At 37.8% G+C, this 21664-nt stretch overlaps 1 protein-coding gene across 2 annotated transcripts in view; it reads left to right on the top strand.

Moving 5' to 3' along the window:
• Cers6 (ceramide synthase 6) overlaps positions 1 to 21664 on the top strand; it is a 290656-nt gene that overhangs the window by 88787 nt on the left and 180205 nt on the right. For both annotated transcript variants that reach the window (XM_027946114.2, XM_027946113.2), the window contains exons 2-3: positions 3042 to 3147; positions 15626 to 15756. In XM_027946114.2, coding sequence (XP_027801915.1) covers positions 3042 to 3147; positions 15626 to 15756 — 237 coding nt within the window. The remainder of the gene's footprint in view (positions 1 to 3041; positions 3148 to 15625; positions 15757 to 21664) is intronic.

The following is a 21664-nucleotide window of genomic DNA, read 5'->3' as shown; positions in this document are numbered from 1 at the left end:
CCCTTGCTGCGCCATGACCAGCTCGTGCATGTGGCAGCCACCACGTGGATTCACGCACCCTCCAGTAACGAAAAGTATTCAGTAATAGCCTTTTGCTGCAACTTTTTTCCTGATAATCCTTCCTCTTCTGAACTTTCTTTTTTCTGACTAGAGTTCCTGGGCTTCCATCAACACATGCCCTAACTATTCTTGGTTCCACTGGGGTGCCTTCTTCCCTTAGTAATTTACTTCTCACCCCTTCCATATTTTCGTCACAAAGACAATACAACATTTCAAGACAAAACAAGACACAAACATACTGTATCAATCTTCTCCATTTTCTCGAAATGGCCATTTTTCCTCTCGCCCTATCTGCCTAGGGACGAGCAGATTTGCTCCCGTCCTATCTATGGACGGGCAGCTTTTTTCGTCACTTAACCCCTAGTGTCCCGGGGCTCCCCGTAACGGGCCACCATCTGCCGGAGTCCGGCTGCAGCAAAATAACCGGGGGGTGACGAATAACTTGTGTACTTGATACAGCAGGAGTAGGAGCCGTTTATTGCAGAACAGGAGCAGTATTTATATATTCCACACAGCTTATCTAATTAGCATAAACTAGATACATCAGTCAACCAATAAGGAATCTCCACACTTAATGGCTCGCTTTTGTTACTTCTCAAACCACTCCCTCTGGCATTTTGCCAGGCACCATCCAGACTTGTTTACGAACTCTAACATTCCCCTGGCAAAATGCCAGGTGTTATTTTTGACTTGTTTACAGACTCTAACAACAGACTTGTAAGTAGAAACATCCTATGATATGGTAACTTCTTGCAAAGAATTCAGATGGTTTGATTTATTGTGCATATACACCAGGGGTCATTTAAATTTTAAAGGTCTTCAAACTTTGCCTTGAGTTCAATTCTCTTAAACTTGTTCATCTCTCCTGACATATACACATACCTTTTCCCCAAATCTCCAGAATTTGGGACTCAGCCTCACCAGTAAATCAGAATGGGGAGTTGATCATGGCATTGACCTTTCTGGAAAAAAGTGTGCCCTGCTCTGCCTGGGGTTTACAAAGATGAAATGTTCAATCATTGTTACACACTTTGCTTTTTAGAAGAAGAAAGAGGACCCTGCCCCTGTTCTTGCTGACATAGGCATTTTCTTAGGGTCAAAATCACCAGGTTGTTACAAGGATGATGATGACAAAGCCCCAAAGGGAATTTGAACACAGTGTCAAAGATAAGGGAATGGGGATGATGAGGAGGGTTGAGAAGAAGCCACCTTGTATGGGTAGAAGCAAACCATTGGAAGAGTTGATTTTTGGCTTTTTATTTATTTATTTATTTATTTATTTATTTACCAAACTAGTCATTACTTAATTTTTTCATTTTTTGCTGGCCTTCAAACCTTTTCACACCTCTCATTATACATTATGATGAGAAGGCAAATAACCAGACAGCAGGAAGTTTGTTAAGGAAACAGTTTCTGGGCTCTGCTATGCTCACTACCCATTAAATTTCATTTCCATTGCCACTGTAGCTACCACCTTCGCTCCTATTGTTCATAGTGAAAATTTGGGGCCATTTGGAAAAGAATGTACTTCGTATCAGGAAGATAGGGATATAGGTAATGTGTCCCAGAAAAAGACTTTCATTAAAAAGAATTAAGAATACCTCATTTTAAGAATAATCCAGTGTCTAAAAGATTTATAAATTCTTCCCACCTTTGTTGTAAAGAGCCCAGTAAACAGGTATTACATTGCATTTTCTGTGTATACCTTTCCTGGTTTAAGCTCACACATTCATAATGTTCTTATTTTCATATTTAAATAAGTGTTTTCACTTTGCTTGAATAGGACCCAGTATATTATATCGTACTGTGTATTGCGGCCTCATTATACCATTAAATTAAAAAATTCTCTTTTGTCTAACGTTCTTTAATCTCATTGAGTACTAATAAAGAAGTCTCATGTAAAATTTACTCATGATCCATTTTGTACGTTTATCTGTTGTTGCTTTACAGCTGGGTCACCTTTTATATAACCTTAAATTAGTTTATGTTAGTAGAAAAAGTCCAGGTCAGCTACTGAAATGAGTATTTAGGGAAGCTTATTTCATGAATTTAGTCTAAAACGACTCTCAAGTTGTAAATGCTTTTTCCTCTCCACGGTTTTGTTAGAGATGTCATCGTACCTCAGGGGCCCCAGGCACTTTTCACCCAGTTTCCTTCCATGCTTCATTCACAAAAATGGCCAGAAATGAGGCTCACACTCTTGTTGACATGAGCATGTGCTTAGGATGAAAAGGCATAAACACTTCACACTTTCAGCTTGTCAAGGGCATCGTGCCATCTGACGTCCTTCACTACCCCTTGTGAGAAAGCCATAAATAACCATAAAGCTGAGATGGGGGTTGAATACAGCACACTTTGATTATAGTGACACAAATGGCCACGTTTATGACTAGGGGTGATCAAAAGTGCTCTTTCTGCAGGTGTAGTCAGGTGCTTGGTAAATGATTTCTTATAATAAAAATATAAGATGACTATTGATAACGTGTTAGAAAGAAGGCTGTGAGTCATTTAAAAATCATAGTTTGTTTTGTTTATGTTTCATTTATGTACTTAAATTTTTATCTGGTAGTCTTTTGATCTGTTGATTCTCATTAGAACTGGAAAATGGGGGGGGGGGGGGGCGGGTGTTAAATGTTCTGTTTATTTAGTTTTCTTTTGGAGATGGGGTCGCCCAGGCTGGTCTTGAGTTCAGAAGCTCAAGCGATCCTCTTGCCTCAGCCTCCTGAGTAGCTGGGACCAGGTATTCGTGACCACACCTAGCCTAAATGTTTTAAAAAGATTTCTTCTTTAGAGTTACTGTTGGGGGACTAAAGAAAAGAAAAACAGTTAAGTCTATATTATAGTTACCCTGGTAAATGCTGAAAATGTACCCCCATAAAATCCTGCCGGCAGTTTATTGACATAATTGAGTAATGTTTAACTGGTGGCATTAAGAACTGCCATAGAAAGAATAACTTCTGACTTTTTCTCTTCATTTTCAGATTTGTAGCCAAACCATGTGCCATCGCCCTCAATATTCAGGCCAATGGACCACAAATTGCCCAGCCCAATGCCATTCTGGAAAAAGTCTTCACTGCGATTACAAAGGTATGAATGTCCCTTTCTTGGTGTGATTGCCACCACCACCTTCTCAGGCTGCAGTCAGACTCTGCTCTCTGGATTTTGAGACTCAGCTTTTGCCCTGCCTGGTACCTGAAGGTGGTTTCTCAGAGAGAACACAGATATTGTGAATGAACCCAAACAGTAGCCACTGAAAGAAGGCGGGTATGTTCTAGAGCAGCTTGTTAAAACTCCAAAGTTGTTTGTGACAAACAGTCTTGATTAGATAACACCCCGTCCAAGTCTGTGCCTCTTTCAGTTTCAGGAGATATAGAGCAATACAGATAAGGCCTGGGTGGGACTCCACAAAGGTAAAGAATAAGGATTTATGCCCATGAAGAAACAGGACCTGTTTGCTTAAAATGTCTGTGTATTCTGGGAGCTGTAATAATTAGATGAACGCATGATTAAAGAAGAAAAGAATTGCAAGGTGAAAGGTCAAGAGAGTTAGAAATGAAGATATAGAGAAATAAAAGAGACCAGATGCCCAATCAGGTAGGGGTTCCAGTCTCCCACTTAGGAGTAGGGAGAGGAAAGCAGGGGAGGGCAGAGGAGAGACTGCCTCCCCTGCTCTCCACCCCATCCTGAAGAACAGAGGGGAGAGGAGAAGGGAGAACCAGAAACCTTCAGCCCAGAGAGGGAAGCAAGTAAAGCAGTCACCGCAGCCATGTATCTACTCTCTCTCTCTGCAGATCTTGCCCAAGTCTTCTCTTGCTCCTGCCTGAACAAGAGCAGAAGCATGACATTCTTTGAGAAGAATTGTGTGTTCGTATATTAGATGATTCATTTCCCCTTTTTCATTTTTCTGCAAAGCTTCATTATCCAGGCTTCTAAGATGTCATCTGATAGTGTTAAGAAAAATTCTCCTCCTTTTGGGGTTTTTGTGAGGCTAACCATTAGTAGTGTCTGTTTCTTAACTTAGAACTCTATTTTTTGGAGGAAGGGGATTGAACTCAGGCGCACTCAACCACTGAGCCACATCCCTAGCCCTATTTTGTATTTTACTTAGAGACAGGGTCTCACTGAGTTGTTTAGTGCCTCTCCATTGCTGAGGCTGGTTTTGAACTTGTGATCCTCCTGTCTCAACCTCCCCAGCTGCTGGGATGTGCCACCAAGCCCGGTTTATTTTACAACTCTTAATTCAAGTATCTACTCTTGTTTATCGTCTTCATTCCTACCAAAATTCTCTAAGGGTTTCCTCTCTATCTTGTAAACAATTGTATTTTTTCTTGGGAAAAATATATAAAAGCACCATCTATTTTTTTTTTTTTTACATCTCTGCAAGGAAGAAGAAAATAATGAATGGAACTTCCGAAAAAGCTCTTGGTAGCTTTGAGGGATAATTTTAGATTTCCATGTTCCAATCTCAAGGGACACATATTCTATGGTATTTAAAGGAAGAAAATATTTAGAAAAAAATACCTCATGTTTTCATTTAGTGTATTGATTTACTGCAGTAAGACATTTTCTCTCTCTTTGAACAAAACGGATGTGCAGGGAATTATTCGGGTTTTCTTTTCTTTTTTGGTGCTGGGAAATGAACCTAGGGCCTTATGCACACTCAGCATGTGCTGTCTCCTGATTTAGACCCCAGCCCCCAGGTGCATTTTTTATTGCTGTTAGAGCTCATAGGTATTTCCCTGTAAATGCATTAGGTATGCAGTATTCTAAATGAATAATAAAATTAGTTTTTTATACAAATTTTGTGCAGGACAAAAGGATGTCCTGCAGTGGACATTCTATCTCACTTGCCGTATGCTTATCATGGTTACTGGAGAAATTTCCCCTGTAAAGGTACTAGAAAGGTACTAGCTAGGTTGACTTCACTGGAGCTTATTTGCTTCTAGTTCATTTTAATGATCGTAGTCTCTTCGTTTCCAAGGTGATGCCTCTGGAAGTTTTTACATGATTAAAACAGAGGCCTTATGTTTTAAATATAAATGCAGCGAAAGTGTGAGCTGTTTTTCCTTGCATTCTTTGTGGTTCTTTGGTCTGATCTGTGATATTAAAACAGGTTGTCTGGGCTGTGGGTGTAGCTCAGTGGTAGAGCGCTTGCCTAGCACATGTGAGGCACTGGGTTCCTATCCCCAGCACTATATAAAAATAAATAAATAAGAAGGTTAAAAAAATAATAATAAAAATAAAAACAGGTTGGCTGACTGCTGTAGGAAGAGCACAACTTGGAGAATTCTGGCACATTGTCTGCGAGTTTGAATGATTATCCAACGGCCTGACCGTGATCATGGTGCCAAGTGACCTTTGGTAGAAGGGCAGGGTTATCTTCCCCCAAGTTTGTAGGCATATAATCCTCCCCCAAACCCTTAAGTCTCCTATGTCCAGGAAGGGTCACACAGATTTGGGGGAACAGTGTGGAATGAAAATGTGGGACTCCTTGTTCAAAAAGCACAGAAAAGTACCATTAAAGTATAAAAATAGAAATTTGTTTTCTTTTTTTCACAATTTCTCATTCAGTCTATTGAGGTACTTTTGTTTGCTGTGTAATGTCATGCTGCCTAGTCAAGAGTGGCAAGTACAGTTCCTCCCAGGTGCCCAGAGGCCCCACTCTGTGACCTCGTGTGCTTTCTGGTCACAGCTGTTGGGTTTCCCTTTTCTCTAGGCACTTGCAATTTACTGATCTGTGGCCATAGGAGTGGGGAGCTTGAGGCAGGCCTCCACACTGTCCATGGACCCTCTGTCCCAACACACAGTGGACATGTGACCTCGACGAGCATTGCAATCTCCATGCCTCTTGCTCACCCCTACTGAGGTGGCTGTTCCTTGCCCCTCCTTCCATACTCCCTCTCCTCCCCTTGCCTTCACTCAGGCCTCTGCTGGGGAGCTGTCCTCCAGAGGTAGGAGTGGGGAGGTGGTGAGAGTGAGGAGAGGGGGAAGGGAGTGACCAGGAGCCCATGTGGGGGGTATGGTAGGCTGTATAGAAGACTCCAAACACCTGGCACATACTCCATTACTCCAGTAGACTTCCCTTGCAAAATAGAGATCTCATGATAAAATTATGAAGAATTTCAACATGGCAGCCATGGAGCGTTAAACCACAAGTTGAGCCCTTCTGAATGTGGGGCATGGGCCCTGTGGAATTGTACTGGTCTACATAGCTCTAATCTGTGACGATACCTGATAAATTTGAAGCTCTTACATCTTCCTGCAGCTAGTCTGTCTTGTCTCTCTCTTTTTTGGTGCTGGGAATCCAACCCAGGTCTCATTCATAGTAAACAAGTTTTCTATCATTGAGCCTCCTTTTGAGATAAAATCAGTCAGTCTTATTGTCTATATCTTTCTCCTCCTCTCTAACCCCCAAATCTAAGGTGTTCTAAACATCTTAGAGATCCTGGCCCTCTTATAAAATAGTTAGCAGCTTTGATGTTTGAGTCAGTCAGAACTGGGTTTGTATATTGGAATATCAGCTCCTGCTTCCTAGTGTTGTGGCCATCTGCATGTTTCTCAATCTCTCTAGGTTGCAGATATCTCATTGATAAAAATCTTTGAATAACTTCCCCCCCAGGCTTTCATGATGACTAAATAAAATAATGCAGGTAAGTCATTCATTACATGACATAGCATCTGTCTGGGACAGTGTTTTCACACTTTCATTTGCATAGAATCGCCTGAGGAGTGAAAATGCAGGTTGCTCTGTTATATTTAGAGAGATTTTTGAATCTCTAGTCTTGGGATAGCACCAAAGGACCACAGCTGTAGTTGTCAGTTTCATTCGAATAAACAGAATGATTACTTCTCTTTTGAGAATATGTTGAGCATGTGCTTTTAGCTGTGGTATCCAGAGTTGTCTGTGTATGTATGTTTTTAACATTTGGGGGTTTGCACAAATCTACTAAATTAATGACCTCACTTTTCTAATCAAATTTGTTCTAAGGCTATGGGGTTAAGAATATATGTCAGCTATAAAGCCAGGTTTCATGATTAAGTGAGACCATATCATAATCCACTTGTGCCATGTTTAGACTGTGTTTAAAAACTGTAGGCAAATTCCTTATCCCAGCCCTTGAGGAGACTATTAAATAATTAATTTTATCTGACCAAAAGATCACTGGGAAGGCTTGTGAGTTTTGAATATATTTAAACTACAAAACTAAGAGAGAAAGAAATGTAAAGGGAGCTGGGATTGTGGCTTAGTGGTTGAGCACTTGCCTAGCATGTGTGAGGCACTGGGGTTGATTCTCAGCATCACATATAAATAAATAAAATAAAGGTCCATTGACATCTAAAAAATATTTAAAAAAAAAGAAATGTAAGTGTTGGTGACAGAACAGAAGGTTAACATTATATGTCCTCACAACATAGACATGATACAAGTGACTATCGAGGGGAGAGGGAAGGCAGGTGAGGTTGAGTGAATTCACTGGTTGCAAAATGTCTCATGCGGGAGTCGGCTTATCAGTCAAAGCTCCCAAATCAAATAGAAGTATAAATATGTTTAGTAGCAAAGAGTAAACTCTAAGAAAGATAATACTATTGACTAGTATTGGGTATTGGAGGAGAAAGGGAAGAAGAAGAAATAATGCTGACTTTAGTTATTGCTCACATGGATTTATTACAGATGGAAAAGAAATAAAGAGACATGTAATTATACAGTTAACCACCAAAAAAAAAAAAAATTGCACACCAAAGGAAAGAAAAATAAAGCAAACTACATAGTAAAATATTTTTTTTTTAAATTGTGAAAATAGAAAGCAGAACATAATGAAAGTAGAGGACTATAAAAAAAAAAACTTTATCAGTCACATCAGTGCATACAAATGGGTTTGGTTCATCTAGTAAAAAAATCATTCAGGGTTAGGTTACTGATATGGGTTGAATTATGCTCTGCCCCTCAATTTCATACGTTGAAGTCCTAACTTCCTGTACCTTAGAATGGAACCTTATTTGGAGAAAGGATATTTACAAAGATAATTAAGTTACAGTGGGGTTAATAGGGTGGGTCTTGATCCAGTATAACTGGTGTCCTTATTAACAAAAAAGAAAAAAAAAGGAAATTTGAACAGAGACAGGCAGGAGGGGGATGATTGAAGACACACAGGGAGAAGATAGCAATCTGCTTGCCCAGGAGAGAGACCTTGAACAGATTCTTCCCTTGTGGCCTCAGCAGGAACAAACCCAGCAGGCACCTTGATCTTGGACTTCTAACCTCTGCAACCCCAAGACAATAAATTTCTATCATCTATGCGACTGAGTTTTTGGTACTGCACCTTGTTATGGCAGCATTTGCCAACTAGTAGAGTTACAAACAAAGTATGTAACTTTGAGATGCCTTAAGGCAAAGAAATTTAAAATGTTAAAAATAAAAGTGAGGTGATTATGTCCAGGCAAATGTAAATAATAAAGGAAGTAGGGTTTCTAAAAGCATTAAATGAAATAAAGAGTTGTCTTTTTATTGCCAGAGGATACAATTCATAATGAAAATAGAATAGTTACAAATATTTTATATGCATTAAATAGTATACCTATATTTTCATAAAAAGGGATTATAGAAGAAACAAATACAATACTAAGAAATTTTAATTTACCTCTGGGTCATGATAGATAGATCCTGTGAACAAAATATAAAATAAAATATAGAAGTTCCTTTGAGTATAATAAATAAAGAAGATCTAGGGGTAAATTTAGAATTTTGTGTCCTGAATATAGAGACTATACTTTCTTTTCAAGTGCCTACCAAATACTTCTCAAAATTGTGTGTTATGTTACAAGTCTATAATAAAGTTTAAAAATTAGTTGTAAATTAATAGTATTAGAATTATAAAACAGAAAAAATAAAAAGGTGACTTGCTTCTAGGAATATCTGAATGCTATATCTGAGTGCAGCACAATTCACAATAGCTAAACTGTGGAGCCAACCTAGTTCTCCTTCAGTAGATGAATGGATAAAGAAAATGTGGTATATATACACAATGGAATATTATTCAGCATCAAAAGAGAATAAAATCATGGCATTTGCAGGTAAAAGGATGGAGCTGAAGAATATAATGCTAAGTGAAGTTAGCCAATCCCCAAAAACCTAAGCGAATAATTTCTCTGATATAAGGACGCTGATCCATAATATGCTGCAGGTGGTGGGTGGGTAGGAGGATTAAATAAACATTAGACAGGGCAAAGGGGAAAAGGGGAGGGATGGGAAGGGAGGGCGTATAGGGGGAGGAAAGATGGTGGAATGCAATGGTCATCATTCCCCTAAGTATATCTATGAAGACACAAAGGATGTGACTCTACTTTGTGTACATCCAGAGATATGAAAAATTGTGCTCTATATGTGTAATATGAATTGTAATGCATTCTGTTGTCATATATGACTAATTAAAAATTTTAAAAACCCTTTATTTTACTTTATTTTTTATTTTTATGTGGTGCTGAGAATCAAACTCAATGTCTCACACATGCTCAGCAAGTACTCTACCACTGAGCTACAAGCCCAGCTCCTCTGAGTGCTATCTTAATCAACTCTTGATTAAAAATAAAATTCCAGAATATTTCATAAACAAATAATGAAAGCAGTACTTATTTGTACCATGCCAAACAGTGCTCAGCTGAAAACTCGTGAATATATGAAAAAATTGCCACTTTAAACATTAGAAAAAGAACAATAAAATAAATGGAGATAAGCAAAAGGCAGAGACAATACAAATAAAAGCCAAAATTAATGAGTTAGCAAAACAATAGAATTAAGAGATTTTGATCTGAAAGCACTTCACTGGTTTAGTTTTTTGTAATAGAAAATCAGTCCCATAAAGAAAAAAGACTAAGCAAGTACAAATAGTGATATAATAATTGATAACCAACAGAAGCAGAGAAAAATTGAGGGACAAACAAAATGGGAAAAATTGAAAAAAAAAGAAATTATTCTCACATTAAAAATAAGATATAAGGAGCTGGGGTGGGGGAGTTTGCTGGGAGTGGCCTTGCCCTTCACCCTGCTTACTGTACCCTTTCATCTGCATGTTCCATGTCAGACATTGGCCTCACAGTCCATCAACTGATTTACTTAAACCAAGAATAAAAATTCTTTTCAGACGAAATAATTATTCTAGAAAAATCATAAATTTCTCTGTGTACTTAAAAAACAAAACTGCAAAAACGTAGCCAGCTCAGATGATCCAACAAAAAAATAATTCTCTTTTTTATTCTTTTTTTCTCATTCTCACAAAACAGGTATTGAACATATGGGCATTTTTTTTTTTTTTATTGCTCAGATGATTAGCATTGCTAAGATGGGTTAATGCCTAAATTCACACCCTAATGTATCAGAAATTATATTTGCCCTTTCCCTTTTTTGAATTGTATATATTAAAGGTATGCAATATGCATATCAAAATATGTTCCTATACAACACATATTTATTTGATATACATGGTGAAATGTTACTGTGGTCAAGCAAACTAACATATCTGTCTTCAAAAGAATTCTAACATCTTCAAAGCTGTTTAATTCTCTTAAATTCTATCATAGCACAGAAAATTTGAAAAGTCATCCAAGTCTCTTTTGATGTGGCAATAAAACATTCATATCAAAGCCTGACAAAATTCTCAGCAGCCCTCCCCATCCCCGCCAAAATAATAGACACCAATCTTACTCACTAATATTGATGAACATTTTAAAATAAAAGATTAGCAAACAGAATCTAGTTTTCAGTAAGGAAAGCCAAATGATGGTATCACATTAAAAGAATTATTTGCCATCACCAAATAGAGTTTGTTCTAGGACTGCAAGGCCTTCCCTGTATTGGATATTTTAAAAATATCCTATGTAATTCACCGTATTAGTACATCTAAGGTGGGCTGGATTGAAGGTAAATTGTTATAGTGCTTGTCCTGGGTTTGGTCCCCAGCACAGTAAACAAACAAACATCTGAGGAGAAAAAACAAAATACATGATGCTGCATGATTACTGAGTCCTAACATCTTTTTGATTAAAATAAAATTATGTGACTAGGGACAGGTGCTTTACATGTAAATATATTTGTATCTCAGTCCCCATTCTGGTCTCTTGCTTAACAGAAAACTAAAGGTATTTCCACTAAAGTCCAGAACAGATAGGAGTGCCTCTTATAACTATTGTTCTGGGTTGTGCCACATTTTACACTGAACTAGCACATAGGTAAGAGAAAGAAAAATGTTCCTGAAAATTAGGAAGAAGGAGGCAAAACTGTTGCTATTTGAAGATGTATTCATTGAGTTCCACTATAAACTAGGTCTTGAAGAAAAAAGATACTGAAATGTTTCTTTGAATATGGATCTTATATTCCAGTAATGGACTATTATGTGATTGTATCCAATTGAAAAGTATCACAAAAAATATGAAATTTTAATACAAAATCAGTAACCAAAATCCAGTAGCTCTCATATACATGCAAACAAGAAACAGTTAAAAGGTTATAACAAAGCAACTTATTTACAATAGAAACAAGCAAAAAAAAAAATCCACAGGAATAAAGAACAAAGTATGTGTAAGACTTGTATGAGGAAAGTTTTCAAACATTCCTGATGGACACAAAGAACAAATTGAATGATAATGTTATTTCACCCTATGTTAATTTAAGAAATTGGTATGATCTTATTTAAAATACAAACAAGTTTGTTTGTTTGGCCACTTGTTCATTTTGAAAATAGACAAGTTAATTCTAAAACTCACACAGAAAAATAAACAAAGACTTCTGAGAAAACTGACTGCATATGACTGGCACATAGACAGTGAAGGAGTAGATTGGTTACTCTGTGGGGAAAAGAGGAGTGATGATATTGGGATTTAGGGTGGACATTTGGAAAGAAATAAAGTTAGATTTATAACTCACACTGAATGGCAGCATATCTTCTAAATGCAGTAAAAATGCCAATGCATCAAAACCTTGAGTGTATTAGATGAAAACGTGGGAGAGTTTTAATAACATTTGGAATTTAGAAACTATTGCATTTAGCAACCATCTACAAATAAAAAACAAGCAAACAGCACATCAGCAAATTTTAAAACACAAATGACATAATGGTTAAAAAAAAAAAATGCAACTTACAGTACAGAAAAGAGTGCAACCACCCTAATAAATGAAGAAATCCTACAAATCAATGAAGAAAATCCCAACAGATTAAAAAAAAAATTAAGCAATAAGACATGACCATACTCTTTGGGAAAAAGTGAAATGCAGGTGATTTTTAAAATGTATGTAAAGATGCTTATCTCATAAAGGGAGGAAAATCAAAGATATACCAAGATACTATTTTTAATATATCAGGCCGAAAAAATAAAGAAGCTTGACATCTTGTTCTCTTAAAGAGACTTAGGAAATGGATACTCCTGCTTGTGAGAGTATAAGTTGATAAAATCTCCAGTGAGAGTACTTTCTTAATAGGGAAATAAGATACCAAAACACAGATGCATTTGATCAACAACTTTCACTTTGAGGAAGAGATCCCACAGATAAACCTGTACAAAATGGCTCATGGCAAGCTTATTTACCTTAGCATTGTTTGTAGCAGAAGTTTGGATGCTACTTAAATGTCTGTTCACAGCAGAATGGGTAAGTAAATTATAGTACATCTCTACCATTCTACAAAAGAATAAGAGCATTTCTGTACACTGATATGGAAATATTTGTAAAGTGGAAAACACGAAGTCTAGAACAAGGTCCACAGTGTGACCATTTGTGTGACCAGGCACATTTAATTTTGCTTTTACTTATGTAAAATAACTGGAAAGAAACTGATTTAATAACTATGGTTGCCTTTTAAAGAAGGGAAAGGAGAGATTTGAAGAACAGGAACAAAGGTAAAACTTTGGACGATTTAAAATTTGTGAGCCATAGGAATATTGTTTCTATTAATAAATTAGAAAATAAGTTGAAATTAAAAATTAGTTTATTTAGGGAAATGTTATAGCCAAGGTGTGTTGTAGGCATTTTTGTTTTTGTTTTTCCTTTCCCTTCAATATTTTTTATTAGGGGAGACATGAGAATGTGGGTGGTGTCATTACTATGAGAAAGGGCTCAGGCGTATGCCAGTGGAAAGTTGGCAAATAACATTTATAGGCACAGGTCAGCATATTTTGTACCCTGAGTCCACTAGGTGTGTTTTCTGGGTGTCTTGACTACTTTAATCAGCTCATGTGGCCACAACAGAATACCACAGACTAGATGGCTTAAGCAACATTTATTTATTCCTCACAGCTCTGGAGAGTGGAGGTCTAAGCTCTGGGTGCCAGCATGGTCCAGTTCTTGATGAAAGCCCACTTCCTCATATAGCAAGAGTTGGGAGGCCAGGGGAGGAGGGGGAGGGAGGGACAGAGAGAGAGAGAGCACATGCATGTGGGTAAGCACTCTGGTGTCTTTTCTTTTAAGTGTACTAATCGTTCAAAGGCTCCACTTCTTAATACAATCACGTTGGAGATTAGGGTTTCAATAGGTTAACTTTGTGGGGTAAACAAACCCCTTGAGTTGCTTGAGATGCTTTTAGAAAGATATTATGTGTTTTGAACATAAAGGAGTGCTGTATTTTGTCAAATGCTTTTTCTATGTCTATTGAGATGATCATATGATTTTAACACCATACTACAGGAACACAGCCACATCAATGTTTATAGCAGCACAGTTCACAATAGCTAAACTGTGAAGCCAATCTAGATGCACTTCAATAGATGAATGGTTAAAAAAAATGTGGCATATATATACACAATGGAATATTACTCAGCAATAAAAGAGAATAAAATCATGATATTTGCAGGTAAATGGATGGAGTTAGAGAAGATAATGCTAAGTGAAGTTAGCCAATCCCAAAAAAAACAAATGCCGAATGTTTTCTTTAACATAAGGAGGCTGATTCATAGTGGGATAGGGAGCTGAAGCATGGGAGGAATAGACGAACTGTAGATGGGGCAGAGGTGGAATGTGATGATCATTACTATCCAAAGTACATGTATGAAGACACAAATTGGTGTGAATATACTATGTATACAACCAGAGATATGAAAAATTGTGCTCTATATATGTAATAAGAGTTGTAATGCATTCTGCTGTCATATATAAATAAAAAATAAGTAAAAGTTTTAAAAAATGCCAACCATGAGGAAAAAAAAGGTGTTATGTGTATATTACACACATAAAACTTGAGGGATGGCCATCCTGCCTCCCCCTGCCTTTTTTTTTTTTTTTTTTTTGTACTGGGGAATAAACTCAGGGACACTCAACCACTGAGCCACCTCTCCAGCCGTATTTTGTATTTTATTTAGAGACAAGGTCTCACGAGTTGTTTAGCACCTCTCCATTGCTGAGGCTGGTTTTGAACTTGCGATTCTCCTGTCTCAGCCTTCCAAGCTGCTGGGATTACAGGCGTCCTCCACTACACCTGGCTCCTCCTCCCCTTTTGATTATTTTCTCTGACCGTGAATATCAAAGCAAAAATAGAATAGAGAAATAGAACTCACTTGGCCTTCTTTTGTTGAATAGCAGGGCACACTCACATGATTGTTGGAAGGATGTTCTCTAACATTGAAGAGAGATGAGAAAGAAGAAAAAACTAATTTTACAAACATTTTCACATTTAGTTCTTATCATAATCACATTCAGGTTGATAAGCTGCTATTATTATTATTATTATTATTATTATTATTATTATTATTATTAATTATTATTATTAACAGTGCCGGGGATTGAATCCAGGGACTTGTGCATGATAGGCAAGTGTTCTACCACTGAGCTACAGCCCCTGTCCTCAACCCTTACTTCTATAGATGAGGAAACAGAAGCTCAGAGAAGTGAATGCAGTTGAGGAATTGAACCTATATATCTGTCATTTCAGGGCCAGCTCTGTCCTCTCCACCTATTTTACTTCTTCAGGTAATGCATAGTATTAGAAAAAGACTTGATGTGGGATTCGTGGTCAAAAGGAATGACCAAGAAAATGAGTAGAAGAGGAATGTGTGAAGAATTGGGAAGGAGTGGGGAGGGAGAACATGTTTGATAGTAGAAATGGGACAGTAGGCATTTGGGGATTTTTTTTCCCGTGCTTTTTGTTTGTCCTACATTATCCAGATATGCAATAGGTATGCACAACTTTCCCCCCAGCCCCCAAGAAAGTGAAATATTCAAATGGTGCCTCTTGGCAAGTTCTGCACTGGACTCCCTTTCCTTGAAGGCTGATGGAGCGGACTCAGCCGATTGGCTGTTCATCCAGTCTGAGATGCCTCTAACAAAGTGCATTGCTGATAAGGAGAAGTGCAAGCATCAGAACAAGATTCATATTTTCCCATCTTATTTCATAATGAGTAGCCTTGTGGTTATTTCTGTTCATTCTGCTAATGGAAGGCCTAGATGCTCAGTGGTAAATACAGAAATCTCAGTAGCAGGTATAAACAGGGAAACAATCAAAAACCCAAACATGCACAAGGTCAGATCTGTTTTAAGGTGAAAGTGAAAGTGTATTGAAAATAATTTTTCTGGCAACTTGTTTTATAGCATCCTGATGAGAAGAGACTGGAGGGCCTCTCCAAGCAACTGGACTGGGATGTGCGAAGCATTCAGCGCTGGTTTCGACAGCGGCGCAATCAGGAGAAGCCCAGCACCCTGACAAGATTCTGTGAAAGCATGTGAGTAGCTTTTTTTTTTTTTTTTCTTGAAAGAGAAACCTGCCTCTGTCTTCATGCTATCCCACAGGTAAAGAATAACAGATACATGCAGGATCCAGCAGCCCTTAGAAAGCATGTCATCTGGTGGAAAGTAGTTCAGGAAAAATGGGGGACACTTGCTTGTAAGATTTGAGATTTCTGCTTTGAACACAGTAAATAAGTTCACTTCCTAATGGAGTTCCTGCAAAATAATTTAGATTGCAAGGGCCTACCATGGTATTTTAAACCAGACATCTTTAAAATATTGTATTACAAGTCATTACTTTTATGGAAGCTGAGAGTTTGAATTTTAAAAAAGGGATTTGGTCAAGGCATGTTTCCACTGATAAAAACTGAGATATTAGAATATATTATCAGAGGGTTATAACAATGTCCTACATTGCTGAAGATTTAAGAAATGGCTATGTTCTGTTCCTGGGTGAGTTTAATGAAGCATTGCTTGAAGGTAGGGGACGGAATGAGAATCTCATCCATTTCTGAAATGTGAACTTCATGGTGTATAAATTATGTGTCAGTAGAGCTGTTAGAAATAATAAGACCACATAGAACTCTTCTAGCATAGTGATATCTTCAAATGGTGATATTCAGTAATCAGAGGAAGAAATACTGAAGCATTGAGCACATCCCCAATAAAGGGAAACTGCCTTGGAAGCCAGCACCCCATTTGGTCTTCACCTTTTAGAATATGACTATTCCTTTGTCCAATAATTCTTTCTTTAGGGAGCTTTTTCCTGATACCTGTTCATTTAACAATAGAGCTGTCAGTATAAGAATCTTAATTTTAGACCCTTTCCATTTGGGGTGAGAGTTGCATTTTTAGGTTGAGAGCATAAAAAGTATTTTAGCAACTGCAATCTAAGATCTAGAGGGAAACTTAACATTATAGGAGAATTAATGAGAATCAGAATTCCTAAGCCTGGGTAAATACGTAGATCCTAAATAGGATATTTAGAGGTCAGAATATTTATAAAATATAGAAAAACAACCAAGCTGATACAATCTGCAAAACCCTTCCTATAATTAAACTGAGCAGTAATTTATGGAAGGATTTATGCATCTGGGCTCATGATCAAAAGCTGGATTTGCTTCCTGACCTGGTCCTGCTGCGTATGTCAAAGGCCTGGGCTCCCTCACTAAGCCATGGGTCTGAGGAGCAGTGAAGTTAAGCCTTGGTGTATACCCACATGCTCAAAGTCATGGGCCCTCTTCTCGTCCTCCAAATAACTTCTTCGGTAACTTAGTTCTACCCCTTATATGCTGTCTTTATAGCAGTTTTTTTTTTTTTTTTTTTTATTCCAAATATGAGTGTACATAGGCACCAGTCATCTGGGGATCTTGTTAAATTCTGATTTACTTGGTCTGGAATGGCAGCTGAGATTCTGAATTTATAACCAGTTTGCAGTTGATGCTGATGATGCTGGTCCAGTGGACCACATTTGAATAGGAAAGGCCAACAGTGGTCTCATGTCTGTGTCTCTTTCCTGACTGTAACTGTTCCTGACCGATGTATCCCAATCAAAAGGACAGTCACAGTCACATTCAATTAAAAATATTTCAAAATGATTGCTGGAGGCATGGTAATGTGGAGGCACAATGGTAGGGAGGAGGCAGTATATAAAGTACACACTGTGATCTCTTCCCCCGAGAAGTTTATTATCTCTGTGTCAAAAAGATAAGACAAAAATCTTATGAGTTGATGATAGATATTTAAAAATAATTATATATGGGACCAGGGCAATAGCTCAGTGGTAGAGCACCTGCCTCACTTGTGTGAGGCACTGGGTTCAATCCTAAACACCACATAAAAATAAATAAAGAGATTATGTCCATCTACAACTAAAAAAATTAAAAATCAACAATAATTTTATATGTGTGTTAAGTGATTGGTATCAACATTCAATAATGAAGATTTAAAAAAAAGTACTATGGTTTGGAGACATGTGGGGGTTGCTGGGATTACTTAGTCAACGCCAGTGGCCTTTGATTGCTGTGTTGCATGAGATGGTATTGATGAGCTCTTCTTCTGTCATTCTCTTTTTCTTTGGCTTCTGGGTTGCCAGTAGGTTCTTCTCTTTCCAAGGACTCTTGTTTGAATTAGTCTGTTTTTCTCCTGTGATCTTTGATGTGCTGCTTCTCTAGATTCAGCCTCTCTTGAGCTTCTTACTCTACCTTCTATTCTCTGTGTAGAAATTATTTACTATAACCATCTTCTTCTAGAGCCACGTGTTCAGGGAAGATATTTCTTCTAAGGCATCATTCTGCAACTCTGATATATTTCTATTCTTCTTGCATTGTCTGTATGCCTGTGTTTCATAACAAACAGGCTAGAAACTGAAATCAATGTGCCACCGGGTTCCATTAATTCTTTGTAAATCCACCACTATAGCACAGATCCTGATAGCTCCCATAGGTTTCCTTATTATCCCTCAAACTCATAGGCATTTGTTTGCTACCCTCCACCCATAGTGTCCTAAAATACTACTATCCCCATGTTCTGCTGCTTTAAAACCTTGATGATTATCTTATAACTCTAGGATAAATATTAGGTTCCTTAGCTGATAATCAGATTCTGGTCTTTGTATGTTTGATGTTAATCACTCCAGTGACCTCTTCTTCCAGAGAAGGCTGTGTTTTCACTATACGTGGTGCGTTCACTCCTGCCTCAGTTTGCAGTGTTCCTAGCATAGAGCACCCACTTCCTTTGCCCCACCCATTTATCCCCTACCCATTTCTCAATTGTCAGGCCCTTTCTGAAGGGTGGCCTGACTGCTGGGTCTAGAGTAAGTAATAGTTCTCCTGACTCCTGTGAGCACTTATTGCAAGTAATGCTTTAATATTGAATCATATGCAATTATGTGATTACTTAACTGTTCTTAACCTGGCTATCATTGCTACCAGTTTTATCATAAGTGTTCACTGAAGAGCACGATGGCCATGCCTCGTTCCTCCTCCTTTTTTCTTCGCCTTTACCATCACACACACACTTTACTGAATACATATTTACTAAATGACTGAATGTTAAAATGGAATTGTTCTGGACGGAGTTGCCGATCTCAGTTGCCACTTGGTCTCAACACTGAACAGTGCCAATACACTGACTTAGCATAAAATTTTTATAGGCCAATTTCCTGATTCTGAAAAGCTCTTTGGCAATTTAAAAGAAGAAATTCAAAGGAAAGAGCTGGGTGTGGTGCTGTATAGTCCTGGTGATTCAGGAAGCTGAGATGAGAGGATCACTTGAACACATGAGTTCAAGACCAACCTGGGTAACGGCAAGACCCTGTCTCAAAAACAAATACCAGAGCAAACAAACAAACAAACAAATTCAGAGTAAAGAATTGGATTGCAAAGGAGAATATTTAGAAAAATACCATAAGGGACAAAATAGAATTACATCAGTCTGTGTAGGCACATGTATGTGACATAGTCATTTGTCTATAAAAATAATCTAGAATGGTTGTTCTTAACCAGGAAAGTATTTCATAATCAGTGAATTTTTCAAAATTCACATGCAAGTTCCACCCCAGGGCGTCTGATTCAGTAAGATGTTACAGATGAGGGTCTGGACATGTTTGGATTTTTTTGTTTACTTATTTGTTTGTCTGTCTAAATAAATGTTCCAAGTGCATCTGTCACATATTTCTGGTTAAAAAGAGAGATGCCTGCTATTTAGAAATACTAAAAATCAAACTAGAAAGCAGAAAATTTAGGGATTATAACTACAGTACCAAACTATAAAGAGTCCCTTCAAGGAAATTGTGTTTCATCGCTCATCAGTGTATAATAGCACCCGTAGGCATGCCAGACAGTGCTGGTATGCATCTGCCAACATGCCCAGCGCTGGGCACACCCATCTAATGAAGAGCAACATTTGGTGAGTAATGCATAGAAACATGGCTGTGATTTCTTTCCCTCTCACTTGATGTCAGTCATTCAAAGTTGTGTCACTTTTGATGAATCTTTCTTCCAGCAGCATTTAAATCCTTATTGGCAACTGCAATAGAGATTTTCAAGAGAGAGTGAAGTATTTATGACAATGAGATGTCATGTGAGACATTTTTGGAGAAAGTGTTTCTGATAGAAGCCAGTGCTGGTTGGGATCATGCCGCAGCTTTGCCATACTTCTCCAACAGCTGCATCAGAGCTCTAGGTTTTGTTATTCAGGACCATATAAAATAAGCTGTGTCTGAAATATATATATATCTGCAGGATGAAGCAGGAAGAGGCAGAGATGTTAGAATGAATGGTTTCCTTGACTCATTGTTTTTGACTATCATGTAGCATGTATAATAGCACATGTCAGGGAGTAAATATTATATATGGCTTTCACTTAAACAGTCTCCAGGTGCCTGGAAGTATGATTCCCCATATGATAACCTTAGAGTGTAGGGTAAGGAATATTCACATGTCACAGATTAGCACTGATTTATGTGAACTGAAGTTTTCTCCATATGGTACAGAAGTGATAGTGCCTTATGTTGTGTAAGATGAGGGCCCAAGATCCCCTTTCTTCAGGCATTCCATTTTAGAGTTTATGTGGATTAAAACTACCCCATATGCTTCTGTATTTGAACACTTATGTACAGTGGCAAAACCTTTTGAAATCTTAATTCTGCACAGAAGTCTTATAGTTGTCAAATTTATGATATCACTGAATTCAGGACAGTTCATCAGTTCTCACTTGAGTCAGTTGCCCTCAAGCCACCTCTACAGGCTCTGTGAATACAAAGAGCGTTTTTTTACTTAGGTAAGTCACCTGCTGTCTTGTGTCCTCAGAAAGGAAGTAGAGCCTGATGACTGGGTAGAGGAATAGGAGTGGGATTGTGCAGGAAACCAGCAATTGAATCTCTCAAATCCTTGATTTCAGATCAGTTCTTGATCAGAGGAAATTATGTGGAGAACATCTTCACCAAGCATCCATACCCAGCCACCTGTTTGTACAAACACTAACTTAATGTTTGTAAACTGTTTTCATACCTTTTATACTCAGGATGGATAAAGTTTTGCCAGAGAGGAAACTCAGTTTTGATTATTTTCTCCATTAGAATATGTTTTACAAAATTCATCTTTTAAAAAATTCACTGTCAAAATTCTCCTGAAGATCAATGCAATATTTGAGGACGTATTATCTTCCAGAACAATGGCATCTTCCTTATTTCAGTATTAGGGTATGTGATTGGCAATGTTTAGATGCTGTTCCTATGTCTGGAAAAAAAATCAGAAAATAGGAGAACCATGTCTTTGTTCTTGAAAAAATCAGTGTTGAGCTGTGCTATTGCTGTCATGGTGATGGGAGTGGACGTTTGCCCATTGATGCAAAAACAGTCCCTAGATTGGTGAACACCTGCTGTCATCCAAAGCACACAGAGGCCTACTTATTGCTCAGCAAATGTCTTAGCATTCAAGTCTGTTATTTTAAGCACTTTTAAGTTTGTGAGTTGTATTCAGGTCGGTTTTAACTTTGGGGTAGAGGTCAGCAAACTTTTTAAATGGTCAGAAAGTAAAATATTTTAGACCACAATTGACTTGGTTGCAATCACAGTTCTGCTTTTGCAGTACAAAAGCAGCCAGGGATAATGCAAATGTGTGTGGCTGAGTTCCAAGAAAACATTATTTATGGATACTGAAATTTGACTGTATCATTCTGGTGTGTCATAGAAGTATTTATTGTTTTTAAAATTTCAACCATTAAGAAATATAAAATCTCTTCTTAACTTGTGGGCCATTCAGAAACCAATGGATGGTTGGATTTGTCCTGAAAGCCATAGTTTGCTGAGCTCCGCCTTGGAGGTACAATGCTCTTGGTGATCCTTTCTGCATTCCAAGAAAAAAAGAACATATTCTTACTGTGCCAGGCATGGTCAACTAC

The sequence above is a fragment of the Marmota flaviventris genome, chromosome 11 (genome assembly GCF_047511675.1).
Source record: "Marmota flaviventris isolate mMarFla1 chromosome 11, mMarFla1.hap1, whole genome shotgun sequence".
In the NCBI taxonomy this organism is placed as follows: domain Eukaryota; kingdom Metazoa; phylum Chordata; class Mammalia; order Rodentia; family Sciuridae; genus Marmota; species Marmota flaviventris.
The sequence above is the reverse complement of the archived record's forward strand: the minus strand, read 5'-3'. Positions and strand labels throughout refer to the sequence as shown.